General features: G+C 46.5%; 1 protein-coding gene across 2 annotated transcripts in view; it reads right to left on the bottom strand.

Moving 5' to 3' along the window:
* LOC121005904 (transmembrane channel-like protein 8) overlaps nucleotides 1-15,848 on the bottom strand; it is a 32,149-nt gene that overhangs the window by 13,479 nt on the left and 2,822 nt on the right. For both annotated transcript variants that reach the window (XM_040438720.1, XM_040438722.1), the window contains exons 2-6: nucleotides 5,724-5,852; nucleotides 1,717-1,856; nucleotides 736-882; nucleotides 566-639; nucleotides 100-239 (exon numbers count right to left, since the gene is read on the bottom strand). In XM_040438720.1, coding sequence (XP_040294654.1) covers nucleotides 100-239; nucleotides 566-639; nucleotides 736-882; nucleotides 1,717-1,856; nucleotides 5,724-5,839 — 617 coding nt within the window. In that variant the 5' untranslated portion in view covers nucleotides 5,840-5,852. The remainder of the gene's footprint in view (nucleotides 1-99; nucleotides 240-565; nucleotides 640-735; nucleotides 883-1,716; nucleotides 1,857-5,723; nucleotides 5,853-15,848) is intronic.

Genomic DNA, 15,848 nt, shown 5'->3' with positions numbered 1-15,848 from the left:
TACCATTTTGATGAACTAGAAAGGAACTGATCTTCACACAAATAAACCTTTATGTTAAACATGTCAGTGTAGCCCAACTAAGCAGTGAAGGGTTCATACCGTTGTAAGAGAAGCAGGCTACAGATTAATAAGAAGACAAAGGGAGTCAGCAGGTACGACAAGCGGACACTGAAGGCGTCATCGAACCCCACCACATCACTGTAATGTCCATAGAAAAGAAAGGTGTCCTGCATGAAGCCCTAAAATGTGGACATCGAAAAAAGTAAATATACCACATGTAAAAGCCAAAATGTACAACTATGTTAAAGTGTATATACTGTATTAGTATCTTAAATCCAAGACCCCATTGTTCAGTAGAATGAACAGCCCTTGGATGCCTTGTGCCTGTGGTGATCAACCTTTTGTAGTCTGTTCTGCCACTGGTTTTCTAAACTACACAGATGACACAAAGACCTGTCACTGGGTCTATACATTTGCAAAGACCAAGCGTGGCAAAAAACAGTCGACCTGGTCATGGTATTCACTGTCCATATATAATATAATGTAGTGATCAGTAATTACTCACTTCTCCTGTGAATAAATCCAGTACATGGCCCGGCAAGGTATGGTTTGGAAAGGCGGATGAGTTTCCACATGGTGCTGGTGATAAAAATTTGGAACAAAACACAACAGTAATGGAATCAAAGGTCTATATGCTATGGGCAAAAGTCACCATTTGTATATTTCGATGCATACCTAGATAGCTGTGGTTGTGTTCTGTCTTACTAAGAAGTATGGTGGGAACAATGATGAAACCAGTGGTCAGGATGAGGGAAGCCAAGTTCAAGAGCATCAGGAATCGAAGGAACAAGAAATAGGAGCTGATACTTGAGCCAAACTTGGCTGGAAGGGGATATAAGAAAACAGAGTCAAAGATTAATGTAATGATATCCATTCTATAGCGAGTCCTATTGGTAATGACATCACTTTGGTAGATTAATTGAGTCCACAATAAACTATAATTGAGTTGTCATATGTTGTAATACATACACACATAAGTATGTATCTAACACTAAGAAGTCATGAGGGGCCCCTACCTCATTGCTTTTTATTTTACCCTAAAAATACCTTAGTTGTGTGGGCCAGCCACAAATGTCCCTATACCATGTGGCAGATGCCACCCAGAGGGCCTGCCACATATAACCAGAGTGCTTGCTACAGATTCCTTGCAGAATACTTGCCATAGATTTCCCACGTGAGTGCCTACCACAGACCACCCCTGAGTGTGGGCCACAGAGCCTCCTCCAGAGCACCTGCAACAGATTCTCCACCAGAGTGACTACCACAGATCCTCCACTAGAGTATCTGCCACAGATCCCCCGCGATTGCCTACCACAGGTGACCCATTTGAGTGTATGACACAAATCTACCGCCTGAGTATCTGCCAGAGATCCTTCCCTAGAGTGACTGTCACAGATGCCCCAACTGAGTGACTGCCAAAGATAAAAATCCCTCCGCCGAGTGCCTGCAACAGATCGTGCCCCAGACTGCCTGCCACAAATTCCCTCTGGATGCCTGCCATAAATCATCCACCAGAGTGCTGCCACGGATCCCTTGAGCCCCTACCACAGATCCTCCACCAGATTGCTGCCACATCTCTTGGGTTCCTGCCACACATGCCCCCCAAGTGGCTGCTACAAATCCTCCCCTGCTATACATGTTTTCTGATTCTCTCACCTCTGATAGCAATGAGTGTTTTCCCCCACAATTTGAAGATCGAGATGACTTGCTCTCCCTTGTTCCAATATGGCAACACACAGGAGTAGTGCTTGTGAGTCCAAAAACTAGGATTATAGCCTTCAGATTGCCTTACTTCCCTATAAAAGCAAAACATGCAGCCATTACACCAAGGATCTGAGCGTAGCAGCACAGCCATAAAAATTATTAGGGTCACAGCACAACTTGCAAGTTTGCCACAACCATGACCCCAGAATAGTAAAAATTGCAACCCTACTGGATTTTTTGTTATTCTGGCATTGCAGCAAACTCACAAGTAACACTGCGACCCTATTCATTTCTATGGCTGCATTCCTGCACTGTAAACCTTGGTCATACCCAGAGGTGCACCGCCAATGAGGCGAGGTGAGGCAGCACCAAGTAGAGACAAGAGGTGGACAGCAGAAGGGCGATGAGCGCTACCATTGTGGAAACGCTCATCTGTACATATTCAACTGCATCGCTGTACTCAGGACAGCAACACAGTTGAATGCTGTTATAGGGCACTGAAGCAATGTCTTTCTTGCCCACCATTGCCTCTAACAGGCTTTAGTCCTAGTTCCTGTAACCTATCAGAGACGGGTGTTATTATCTTGCTGCCTGAGCCGGGCTTCATAGAGCTCAAGGCCCAGACTAGAAGAGGTCTGTGTCTTGCAGTGCATTGCTGACAGCAGAATGGAGGTAAGTATTTGTGCATTTTTGTACTGGCACACATAAGGGGGCCGCTGAGGGGACATGTGTTGTACTGGGGGCACTAAAGTGGGGTCGTCTTTTGTACTGACAAATGTTATAAGGGAGCACATGGCACATAATGTGGCATTTTTTGTACTTAGCGCACATTGTAAGGAAGCACTTTTGTACTGGGACACATTATAAGGGAGAATATTTGTACTGGCACACATTCTAAGGTGGCCACTATGCAGGCATTTCTTCTACATGGGTCACTAAAGTTTTTTTTTTTTGTAATGGCACACGTCATAATGGAGCATTTTTTTGTATTGGCAAACATAAGAGGGTATTTATTGCCACATATTATAAGGGAGCATTTTTGTACTGGCACACATTTCAAGGGGGAATTATTTTACTGTCAAACATTCTAAGGGGACATTTTTTGTACTGATACACATTATTAGAGGGACATTTTTGTACAGGCACACATTATAGGAGGAATTGTTACTACTAGGAGCACTATGGGGGCATTATTACTTCTGGGGGTGCACTGTGCCAGAAAATTATTACTATTTGTGGGACTTTTGGGAGGCACCCCGGCACAGTATCAGCTTAGCACAATTATTTTTGGAGGGCACTATGTTTACGGCACTATAAGTTTTAGGGACACTATTTTCTGGGCACAGTTATTTTTTAGGGCACTGGGGAACTATCTGTGTGGTACTAGTATTTTCAGGGGGATTATCTATTTCTGCAGTATAGTATTAGGAAGTCATGGGTGAAACCTTAGGGATAGATTAACCCACAATTTCTTTCAAAGACCACAACCACGTACTTGGCTTAATTCTGTTGCCAAAGGAACATTTCGATGAGGTAACTGTATAGCGTGCAATTCGATCAATACAGGCAATTCGTTCACTAGCACTGTTACCAACAGATTGTTTACCATCAGAACATTCATAAACTGCAGGACTATTGGAGTTGTTTACCTGGCCACATGTCTATGTGGCCTCAAATACGTGGGCAAGACCAAACGTGAGGATTGGGGAGCATCTCAATGACATTTGCAACAAAACGGACACACCAATAGCGAGACACGTGGAGGAATGCTGCTGATATAAAAGCCATTGTTTTCCAGGGCATTGAATCAATCAAATATTTACCACGTGGGGAGATATTGACACAAAACTCCTACAGAAGGAAGCGCAATGGACGTTCAGATTGCAAATGTTACGTCCTAAGGGCTTAAAAGAAAATATCTCATATACCTTATTTTTGAGGGCTTAAATGAATATATCTCATACACCTCATGTTTGAGATGATGTGATCAGGTGGACCAATCTGTGACCACCGTCATTTGCCATGTCTGAAACAAGCAAACCTTGGTGTCCTGAATGTTTATGTAATTTGTCTAGCATTGCTTTTTTAGTCCCTTTTTCTTGCTTCAATAAAACACCGATGGCATCACCCCTGCTGGTGGGCCCACTGCTGTTTAATGCTTGGCATCAATGAACGGAGACTTATTGTGACTTTATACCTATTTTAGTCCCAGTTTTGGCACATTTATACTGGCGGCGCAATTGACATATTATAGTGAGTGCAGCAGTGCATTCTCGTCAGATTCGGCCCTTAATTGGTCTTACATCTAGTCCCCTATAATGTATATGTTTTCAACGTCAATTCTTATAATTATACTTTGCACCATTTTTCTTCTTACATTGTGTATTCCATTTATTATTATCTTAGGTCTGATTGCCATTGCGATGCCACCTAACGGCGTTTATGGAGGAGACAATCAGACCCAGTGAATGTGGAGTTATAGCCGCCGAGCGCTTGTTAGTCCGTCAGCTCCTTTACTATGGGCTTCATACTTACCGTGATCAGGTCCCTCAATGATATCACCGGACCCATGAGGTGGAGGGGAGGCATGGCAAGACATGCCCGCCCGCTGTCTCCATCTCGATTGGGGGCCGTTTTGATCCACTCCACCCCTAATGGCGCGGAGTTTGCTCTATTTAACTCAGTTGCGCCGACGGCCACACAAGCGCCGGAGGCTCCAGCACGAACAGTGTGGCGGAGTCAGCATCACAATCATTAGAAGTTTAGCTCCTCAATAGCTCCTGATGGCCTTGGCAACAAGAGAAACGCGTCGAGCGTCAAATCCTAGAGGGAGCAATGAATGTTAACAACTCTTAAGGTGGATCTATCTGAAGCGCAGGCTATCTGTTGCAGCATAAGGAATTTAGCATGCAACCAGCTACCTTTTTTCAGGTATTTCTAGATAGTAATCTGATTACCCCAGTATGAATATCACAGCTGCTTAGGTTAGCGCTTCAGAGAGGCTATAGTTCACACCTATGACGGTTCTAGCCCTTGTGAATTGGATGCTAGTGTGTGGTGGATTTATTGGCAGGAGCCTGCACTCCACCAACCTGAGCGATACAAGTTGTTTGCTCAGGCAGCTATCATATCTTTGTGGATCACACTCTCACAAACAGTGGGAAAAAGTATATAAGAGGTGATGAACCCAATCACCTAGCCCTTGTGAGAGCGCATAAAATAGCGCCTAGCGGTTTACCTCTGCTGCTATCACACTAATTGATGTAATCTTCCTACCCCAGCAAGATGTTTTATTATAATAAATAATAAAGATTTTTAGTTTTCTCTTAGCGTTTCCCCCTGGCAGTGATCCCTTTTGATTTGGGAACACCAAATACCCTATCTTTTGGCCATGACAGTAGTTTTCAAACTCTGCAGAGATAAGAGATGGCTGAAAGAAATCATCATGGTGGTCCGGTCTGAATGGAGAAGATGAAGAAAGAGAACATCTACATCAGAGATGTAAGAGGTATGTGGCGCTGTATTGTCCTGTATGTTATGTGGCTCTGTATGTAATGTTTTCCAAGTATGTCTATAACAGTAGGGCTGAAGCGAAGGGGTTAGGTTAAGACATTTTTTTTGGGTGGGAGGGGGGCTTTCAGTTTTCGCCTCAGGCAGCAGAAAGGCTAGGTGCACCCCTGGTCATACCCAAAATCGCCGTGCAGCCCTAGCCTAAGAGCAAAGTCCACTTTATTATCAATACTGCAATATGTGCAGTAAAGATTTATGCCAAGAAAAGTATTCATCGCCTATATCCTGGATGTGTGAACAAACCCTAATATGCTCTCATGTATGTTGATGAGGGTCTGGTGCCAGGTTTAATGATGGACCACCTATTCATGCGCCTAATGCACACCATTACATCCATGAGATATAATCACACCATGTTCATACAGAATACCGTATTATAATCCACTGACCTTAACCTACGCTTCTCTTTCATGGGCACAGCATTATTACGGAGATCATTATATTTGACCCTTGTGCCTCGACTTTTGTCCCCAATTTTCCATGTTTCAGTATTGGTCTCATCCATTTCTCAGCAATCCCTTGAGAGACAAAAAGGTAGATGTTATAAAAAGCAAATAATTAAAGGGGTTCTCTGGGACTTTTATATTGATAGAGTATCCTCAGGATAGGTTGTCAATATCTGATGGGTGGGGGTCCAACTCTCGGCTGTTTCAAGAGACTGTGGCAATCGGTGTATTGCTATATTGTCTTACTTTGCTCCGGTCAGTGCTTAGGCCTCTTCCTAAGCCAGTGACATCATCGTAGATCAGTCACATAGCCTAGGCGCCGTTCAATCCCGTAGTAGTGAATGGGGCTGAGCACGATACCAGATGCTATACAATTTACCGTAGTCATGCTTGGTGAGTGGTGAGGAAACTGCAGTGCTCCAGTGAGTCTCTTCATACAGGTGATCAGCGGAGGTGCCGGGAACCCTCACTGACCACATACTGATGACCTATCCTGAGCACAGGCCATCAGTATAAAAATCCCAGACAACCCCTCTAAATCAAACCCATGTTTGCCATACACATGTCAGAGAAAGTATAATAAAACAGTGGTCCTATTGGGCCGCTTCATTCTCTTCTCTGAGTGTTATTATTTTTTGAAAAAATGTTGCTGCAGTTTTTGATGCACTTTTTGAGCCAAATCCAGAAGAGGATTAAAAAGAAACTGGAAATATAAAAGAAAGGCCTTAGGCTACTTTCACACTAGCAATAATATTTTGCTTTAGTTTTGTTCCCATTCATTGTCAGTGGGGACAAAACGTAACGGAGCGCTCCAAAATGCATTCTATTCTTATACCGGAGAGCAAACCGCAGCATGCTGTGCTTTGCTTTCCGTCCTGGGATGCGGAGCAAGACGGATCGGTCATGACCCACAATGCAAGTCAATGGGGACGGATCTGTCCCCCATGGTGTTCATGACGGATCCGTCTTGGCTATGTTAAAGATAATACAACCGGATCCGTTCATAATGGATGCAGATGGTTGTATTATCAGTAACGGAAGCGTTTTTGCTGAACCCTGCCGGATCCAGCAAAAACGCTAGTGTGAAAGTAGCCTTAGGTTAGTTTCACACTAGCGTTAGACATCTTCGGCAGGCTGTTCTGGAAGGGAGCAGCCTGCTGGAGATGTCCGGATCCGGCATTGCCGGAATCTACCCCGTTGCCAATCAGCCCCATTCTCAGCATATTTGCCGGGTTGCGGATGGATCTCCGCCGGTCTCCATTATAGTTAATGGGGCCAGATAGCAACACATAGCTTCCGGAAATGCCGGAACGCAGTGAGATCTGGTAGGCTGTTCCCTGCCGGAACAGCCTGCCGGGTCTGAAAGCACTAGCCTTATACTTCTCCCTGCTGGATCCATTTCTGGCTTTGGCTGAAAAGACTGCATGAAAAACTACAGTGGTGCCCCCCCCCCCCCCCCCCCAAAAAATAAAAAAAATAAAAAAAGGTTGTGTGTGAAAATACCCCAAAACAGATTTGGTCAAAAATATCTTGTGGAGGTAGAAATCCTATACTGAATGAAAGAGAAAGATGTAAACGATCTATAAAACATCTGGCCTTCTATAGAAGACAATATGAAAATGATGGAGCCACGTAGCAGCCGCCTGAGGTGAGTAGCATAATAAGGAATAAAGTTTAGTACATCATACATCTAGAACTCACTGATCGACTGTACAGCTGGAGATCATTGCCTTGTATTGTATTTTACCAGTCATTTGAGTTTACACTGGGATTGCCAGTGACAATATTGCAAACTATCATGGTTGCAAATCCGATCTGCAGTGGAAATCGTGAGCTGACGGATCCAAATTCAGTGGGGTTTTTCCACTGCTTGTTTGGGCGGAATTTGCAAAATATATAAACATGCCGATTCTACTTTAGGATGACTTTTTTAGGGGCATACTGAAATGCGTTTGGTTTCTTTTCACTGCATGTGGAAAAGGTGTAAAATACTCATTAAATGACAGAATGTTAGTAGATTGGGCCAGGATGTAGATGCAGAATGTGTGAACAAGCCCTAATATTCACTTGTGTGTTGGTGAGCTATAAATGGTTTAGCTATTTGGGTATACGCCTCTGCACCCACCCATAGCTATCCCTTTTACTTGCTCATAAATCAGCAGACTACACGACTATATCCAATTCTGAAATATACAGTACAGACCAAAAGTTTGGACACACCTTCTCATTCAAAGAGTTTTCTTTATTTTCATGACTATGAAAATTGTAGATTCACACTGAAGGCATCAAAACTATGAATTAACACATGTGGAATTATATACATAACAAACAAGTGTGAAACAACTGAAAATATGTCATATTCTAGGTTCTTCAAAGTAGCCCCCTTTTGCTTTGATTACTGCTTTGCACACTCTTGGCATTCTCTTGATGGGCTTCAAGGGGTAGTCCCCTGAAATGGTTTTCACTTCACAGGTGTGCCCTGTCAGGTTTAATAAGTGGGATTTCTTGCCTTATAAATGGGGTTGGGACCATCAGTTGCGTTGAGGAGAAGTCATGTGGATACACAGCTGATAGTCCTACTGAATAGACTGTTAGAATTTGTATTATGGCAAGAAAAAAGCAGCTAAGTAAAGAAAAACGAGTGGCCATCATTACTTTAAGAAATGAAGGTCAGTCAGTCAGCCAAAAAATTGGGAAAACTTTGAAAGTAAGGGCTATTTGACCATGAAGGAGAGTGATGGGGTGCTGCGCCAGATGACCTGGCCTCCACAGTCACCGGACCTGAACCCAATCGAGATGGTTTGGGGTGAGCTGGACCGCAGAGTGAAGGCAAAAGGGCCAACAAGTGCTAAGCATCTCTGGGAACTCCTTTAAGACTGTTGGAAGACCATTCCAGGGGACTACCTCTTGAAGCTCATCAAGAGAATGCCAAGAGTGTGCAAAGCAGTAATCAAAGCAAAAGGTGGCTACTTTGAAGAACCTAGAATATGACATATTTTCAGTTGTTTCACACTTGTTTGTTATGTATATAATTCCACATGTGTTAATTCATAGTTTTGATGCCTTCACAGTCATGAAAATAAAGAAAACTCTTTGAATGAGAAGGTGTGTCCAAACTTTTGGTCTGTACTGTATCTATACTAGAGAACAGTAGTATCTCTCTCACATCTCAGTAGCCCATAATTTCCCTGCCTGCCAGCTCGCTATGAATGTTCTGAAACCTCCTCAGTCATCACAATTTCAGTCTAATGTAAAATAAGGAATAGAATAGAGGGAGGAGGGGGGTGTAGCTGCATTCTGCCTCTGAGAAAAGGGAAGCAGCAGGGCGTGACCTCCGATTTTTTAGACCGCAGCTCTGGCATCACACCAACCACATGGCAAACATTCAATGGGGTTATCCAAAGTCTAAAATATTCATTTTCAATTTTTGCCTCAGGCAGCACGAAGGCTATGTGCTCCCCTGCCCCTGGCCACAAAGCACTGCGTGAAGGGGGGCCCCAAGCTGAACTCTTGCACCAGGGCCCATGAGGTTTTAGCTACGCCCCTGGACACAGCCATTCACATTTTACTCCATATTGGCCGTTCCAGTTGTTCATGGTCACCTTTAGGGTGGTATTATACTGCCCGATCTTCAAGTAGTGCGAGCGCTAATGGATGAGAACACAGGCCTACGCAAACTGAATGCGGGAGGAATGATTGTCCTTGTGTAGTGTCCCACTAGGTAAAGGTGGGCACTGCACAAAAGGGGTTAATGTGTTTTTTTACCTGTAATGCTATGTGTATGCATTTCCCTGTGTTAGCTGGGTGTCAGGCCTGTCAGGGTGTAGTTTAGCCTCCCAGACGTTAGAGGGAGCTAGAGAGCCCTAGATATATATAGGAAGGCCCAGACAGGGGTGTGGTAGTTCATTCCAGGGGACTAGAGGAGTTACTTCGTCCACCTGAAGCTCCTGAGGCTAGGATTAGCTCAGTAGAGACACCCCAGTTGCAGGACAGCACCTCCTAGGAGAAACCTGCAGTTACCCTCAAGCCGAGTAAGGACAATACCAGGTCAGATAAGTACCCTGATGGGCAGAGGTTCTATAAAGTAAAGCAAGCGCCAATACTGGAGGAAGGATTTATATACCAAGGATTAAAGCCAGCATTTAGGCATCCGGGCCTTGGGATCCAGCCAGCTAGAATAGCTGAAGGGAATAGAGCAGCATTGCACTGTAAAGCATCAACCGTTGTGCCCTCCAAGTATCTTGCATGATTAATTCCTGCCACTATTTAAAGTCTACCTGCTTGTGAAGTATTGTTCAAGGGACTGCATTATCATCACAAACAACTGTAACTGTATGTACAAAGTTGGACTGTGTTCACCAAGTAAAGCAACGTTTGGTTTATCCACTGAGTACTCAGTTATTCCTCCTATAAATCGGTGTGCCACCGTTACAGGCACTGGCGTCACGAATCCAACAGGGACCTTGCCCCAGGCACTAAAAATACCTGTAACATCCAGGGCACCTCATCCACCATCAGGCCTGGTCCCTATATACAGAGTGTGCCCCAGAGGAACTGTGTCTACCTCTCCTTCACTGCCGCATGCCTGCCCAGGGTTCTCCAATACAGTGAGCAACCCTCGATTGCCTATAACCGTGACCTCGCTTCGCTATACCCTGCAGGTCTGGCGTGCTGCATAAATTGGCGTCACGAACAGGATATACGGAACATTCCTGCGCCATTGCGGATATAAAACTGTGTGCTAAAAATTGCCTTAAAGTGACCAAGCCCTATTGTTTTATTCAAAATTGCTGGGCCAAAGAACTGTCATAATTAGCGGTGTGAAGATAGTGTTTTCTGGACTGAGCGCTGCTTGTTTAAGCCACCGCTTGCTGTCACTGAATAGACAGCCATTTTGCCACTTAAACCCGAGGTGGATTGCAAGTGCGCCCGGTGAACTGTTTGGCGCGAAAAAGAGGACTTTGGCGCGAAAAGAACCAGGCGGAGTCATCACCCAGCCGGCGAGGAGGAAGAACGCCGCCCTGTCTGGAGGAAAAGGTGCCGCCTACCTGAGTCCCGGAGCTACGAGAGGCCACGCCCACCTGCTGACGCTGTACGCAAGACGTCCGACGCCCGTAGCCACGCATCTCGCGAGACTTGGAGCGAGCACCACCGGAGTGAGTACCAACGTAGAACTGTTGTCGGCTCTTCTATTTACCTTACCGGAACGTTCCCGACCCCAGGGCACCGGAGGGACTCCCGTTAGTGATAAAAGACTTTCCTGTGAAAAAAAAAAGGGTTATTACCATTGCCACTCCGGTCCGCTCCACTACATTTAAAGGGCCATACCCACCTAGCAGCATCATGTCCACCCCTGAGGAAATCGGACAGGTGGCCCCAGCCGTGTCTCCTGAAGTATCCCCAGCCGACCCTAGGGCCCCTGCCGCCGCGGCACCGCCAAGCCTGATGCCGCTAACTATGCCGTACTATTTTGGGGCCCCCTGGTTCCCACGTTATTCCGGGGAAGCTCACAAGTTAAAGGACTTTAGGGAGCAGATATTGGCCTTGTTCCGGCTTTACCCCATAGCTGCTGAACAGCAAATGGAGATCCTCCTAGCTCAGTTGGAAGGGGCCGCCCGCAGGGAAGTCATGTCGTGGCCCCGCTCTGAGAAAAGTAGCCTGGAACAGATCTTTGATCGCTTGGGCACCACATTTGAGGCCAGAACGGTGTCAGAAGTTAAAATGCGTTTCTTCAGCAGAAAGCAGAAACCTGGAGAGTCGCTCCGTGATTTTGCCCTGTCCTTACAAGAGACACTGAGAGCTGTAGTCCAAGTGGATCCTAAAGAAGCTGAGGACCAGGACCAGACTCTTAGAGAGCAATTTATTGCAGGCGTAAGTAATGAGCATTTAAAGGGCCAGCTACGCATGTTGTCAGCTCAACACCCCCACTGTGCATTTCTGGACTTTAAAGAATTGGCCATCAGTATATTGGGCCAGAACCCTGCTCCAGGGCCAGCAGCCTCCTATGAACCCCAGGCTTGTCAGCCCAAGACTGTGAATGTGGGGTCTGCAGGGGTCAGTCAGGCCACCCAAGCTCCAGTCACAGACGTAGTGGCAGCCCTCATGGAGCAAGTGAACCATCTTACTCTAAGCCTAGAGAAGGTGTGCAAAAAGATAGAGGAATGGGAGAGACCATTGTTACTAGAAGATGAAGGTCCTTTTCCTCCAAGGCTCCCACCTGCATATGGAGACGTATATCCAAAAGAGCCTGATGGCCTGTCTGCCACCACTGCAAGAAATATGGACATACTGAATCAATGTGCTGGCAGTTAAACGGGCAACCCCTGAGGCAGAGGACCGCCCCTCGGGAGGTAGAACAGTAGGTCCAAAGGATCCAAGCTGGATGCCTAAGTATGTAGGATCCCGTCCAAAAATTAATATATGCATCAACGGGATACCCTTTGAAGCCCTCTTGGACAATGGGTCACAGGTCACCACCATTCAACGGCCTGCTTTTGACAAGTTCTGGGATCCAAGTCTTCTCACCCAGCCACCAGAGTCCTGGCTAGATATCATTGCCAGCAACGGTAAGCCAGTGAAAGTGCATGGGTATTGGGAACCTACCCTTCAAGTGGGAGAAGCCACCCTGCCACAGCAAGGCGTGATTGTGGTACAAGCAGGAGATAAAGGAGGACACCCTGTGATCTTAGGGACTAACGTTCTGAAAAATTGTTACTCTGAAGTGCTTGACGCACTGAATCAAACTATATCTTCAGCCTCACCTGCTTCCAGAAGAGTTATCCAAAAGACTATTAGTGTGCTGTGTGCTCAACAAAAGTTTGCCAATAAGAAAGGAGAAATTTGCACTGTCCGGATCCGGGATAACCGACAGGTAATTTTGCCTCCAAACTCCCAGATCATCCTGTGGTGCCGTGCGGTGTTAGGGATCTAGGGCCAGGACTATCAAGCCCTAGTGGAACCTATTCCCTTTGAAAATCATCCCTTCGTACGGACAGCCAAGAGCATGGTGACTGTGTCTCAAGGTAAAGTGCCTGTCCGCTTAATTAATTTTGGTGATCATCCCGTTACTCTCCTTAAACATTGCCCCGTTGCTCAGCTTTTCCAGGTGTCTTTCCAGGATGTAATCCGTCTGCCTGCCACGGAGGCGTTCCAGACCACACAGAGCAGCAGCACCCCTACGACATCCTGGTGGGAAGAACTACATGTGGGGAACGAATCCACCCCAAAAGAGCAAATAGAGGGAGTCCTGAGGCTGGTGAAGGAGCACCACCAGGCTTTCAGCAAGCACTCCACGGACTACGGAGAGGTCAGTGTAATCAAACACACCATACCCACTGGCTCTCATCCTCCTATTAAGGAGAGGCACAGACCCATACCACCTACTACCTATCAGTCTGTGAAAGAGATGATAAAAGAGATGAAAGACTCTAATATAATCCGGGACAGCCATAGTCCCTGGGCTGCGCCCTTAGTTCTTGTCCGGAAAAAGGATGGCAGCATAAGGTTCTGCGTGGATTACAGAAAAATTAATCAAATCACCCACAAAGATGCATATCCATTGCCACGCATTGAAGAGTCCTTGACTGCTCTGGGGTCATCAGCCTATTTCTCTACCTTGGACTTAACCAGTGGATACTGGCAAATACCCATGGCCCCAGAAGATCGAGAAAAGACTGCTTTCACTACACCTATGGGCCTGTTTGAATTTAATTATATGCCGTTTGGACTGTGTAACGCTTCAGGAACGTTCCAGAGGCTGATGGAACGTTGTTTAGGCCATAGGAATTTTGAGACTGTACTCTTATATCTGGATGACGTCATTGTATATTCCAAGACGTATGAGGACCATTTAAAGCACCTGGGTGAGGTGTTTCAAGTTCTTGCTAAATATGGCCTCAAGATGAAACCATCCAAGTGCCACCTGCTGAAACCAGCGGTCAAATACCTTGGGCACGTTGTCAGTGCCGACGGAATACAGCCTGATCCTGATAAACTTGCTGCTGTCCGCAACTGGCCTACTCCAACGACCGTGAAAGAGGTGAGAAGCTTCCTCAGTTTTGCAGGGTACTACAGGCATTTCATCCCGCACTTCGCACAAATTGGGGATCCCATCCAGGAACTGTTGAGGGGGCATCCAAAGAAGAGCCCGAAAACCCCTATTCCTGTTGAATGGAACCAAGAACGAGAAATTGCCTTTCAAATCCTAAAGAAGAAGTTGACTGAACCCCCTGTTCTGGGTTACCCAGATTATCAGAAGCCGTTCCTCCTCTACACGGATGCCAGTAAAAGAGGCCTGGGGGCCGTGTTGGCTCAAGTGCAAGACAACAAGGAAAGGGTAATTGCCTACGCCAGCAGATCCCTGAAGGGAGCCGAAAAGAATGACCAGAATTACAGTTCTTTCAAGCTGGAGTTTCTTGCCTTAGTGTGGGCTGTGACTGAAAAGTTCAAAGACTATCTCGCTGCCACACCGTTTGTTGCCTTCACGGACAATAATCCCCTGGCGCATCTGAACACGGCCAAGTTAGGGGCACTGGAGCAAAGATGGGCCTCCCGCCTTGCCAACTATGACTTTTCTGTGAAGTACCGGGCAGGCCGCTCCAATGATAATGCTGATGCCCTGTCGCGGCTCCCCACTACAGAGGCCCCAGATGAGTTAAAAGATGCCTGGGAAGAAGTGGAAATGCCCGCGTTCTACAGAAAATTTGCCCAGCAGGATAATATCCGTACTGAAAATCTCCCTGCTGCTGATCCTCCCTCATCAGATGATCCTGAGTCCAGAGGCGATCAAGAAAGATGGATTAAGCTCCAGTCCGAAAGTAGAGTCCTCGGTGAACTGCTCGACTTCCTTACCAGTGGGAAAATCCCTGAGAGGATCCGCAGGAAGAGTGCAGACCCAGAACTACTAAGACTGTGGAGACATCGCCACCAACTATTCCTTCAAAGAGGCCTGTTGCTCAGAAGGAGTCTGGATCCAGTGTCCTGTGATAGAGTCTACCAGATTCTCCTGCCACGTCGAGATGCCAGCCTGGTACTGGACATGTACCACAACCAGTCCGGACACTTCGGTGTGCAAAAGACTGAGGCCACTATACGGAGAAGATTCTATTGGATTGGGATGAGAGAGGATATCGAGAAATGGTGCCGAGAATGCACTGCCTGTGCTGTGGGGCAGACTGAACGCCATGACCAGAGGGCGCCTCTCCATCCTATTGTAAGTACAGCTCCTTTAGAACTTGTCGCGATTGATCATGTGAAGTTGGAGCCGAGTCGCTCTGGGTATACATATGCCATGACTATAATTGATCACTTCACCTAGTTTGTCGTAGCAGTGCCTGTGAAAGACCTGACAGCCAAGACTACAGCGGAGGCGTTCTGGAAACATTTCCTTCTGCCCTACGGCTGTCCAGAAAGGATCCTCACCGATCAAGGGTCTGCGTTTGAGTCACAGCTGTTCCATGAGATGTGCCTGCTGCACAACTGCCAGAAAGTCCGGACCACCGCCTATCATCCGCAAGGTAACGGACTCTGTGAAAAGATGAATAAGACTCTCATTGAAATGCTGAGAGCAGTACCCCCTGATACCAGGGGTGATTGGCCTACTCTGTTGCCACAACTGATGTACACTTATAACAACACCATCCATTGTTCCACCGGTTACACCCCGTTCTATCTGATGTTTGGGCGACAAGGGAGATTACCTGCGGATCACTCCCTGGGGGTACAAGTGCCGGATGTGATCAACCCACTGCCCAGGACTGATTGGGTAGTGGAGCACCAGAGGCGTCTTCTTAATGCCAAGGAGATTGTGCAAGAACGCATGGAGAATGTCCGGGAACGCCAGCAAAAAGACTACGACCAGACTGCCCATGCGGGACCCCTGGCTCTTGGAGACAAGGTTTGGTTGAAAAACAACCACCGGACCAGCAAGTTGGACAGCAAATGGGAAAGGATTCCCTACCTTGTTACTGCCATACCTAATGCTGCAGCCCACATTTACCAGGTCTCCAGAGAAGGAAAAGGTCCCCAAGTTGTTCACAGGAACCGCCTCAAACCCTGTATCGAAGGAGA

This window comes from Bufo bufo, chromosome 6, assembly GCF_905171765.1.
Source record: "Bufo bufo chromosome 6, aBufBuf1.1, whole genome shotgun sequence".
Classification (NCBI taxonomy): domain Eukaryota; kingdom Metazoa; phylum Chordata; class Amphibia; order Anura; family Bufonidae; genus Bufo; species Bufo bufo.
Note: the sequence above shows the minus strand (reverse complement) of the source record. Positions and strands in the feature narration are given on the sequence as shown.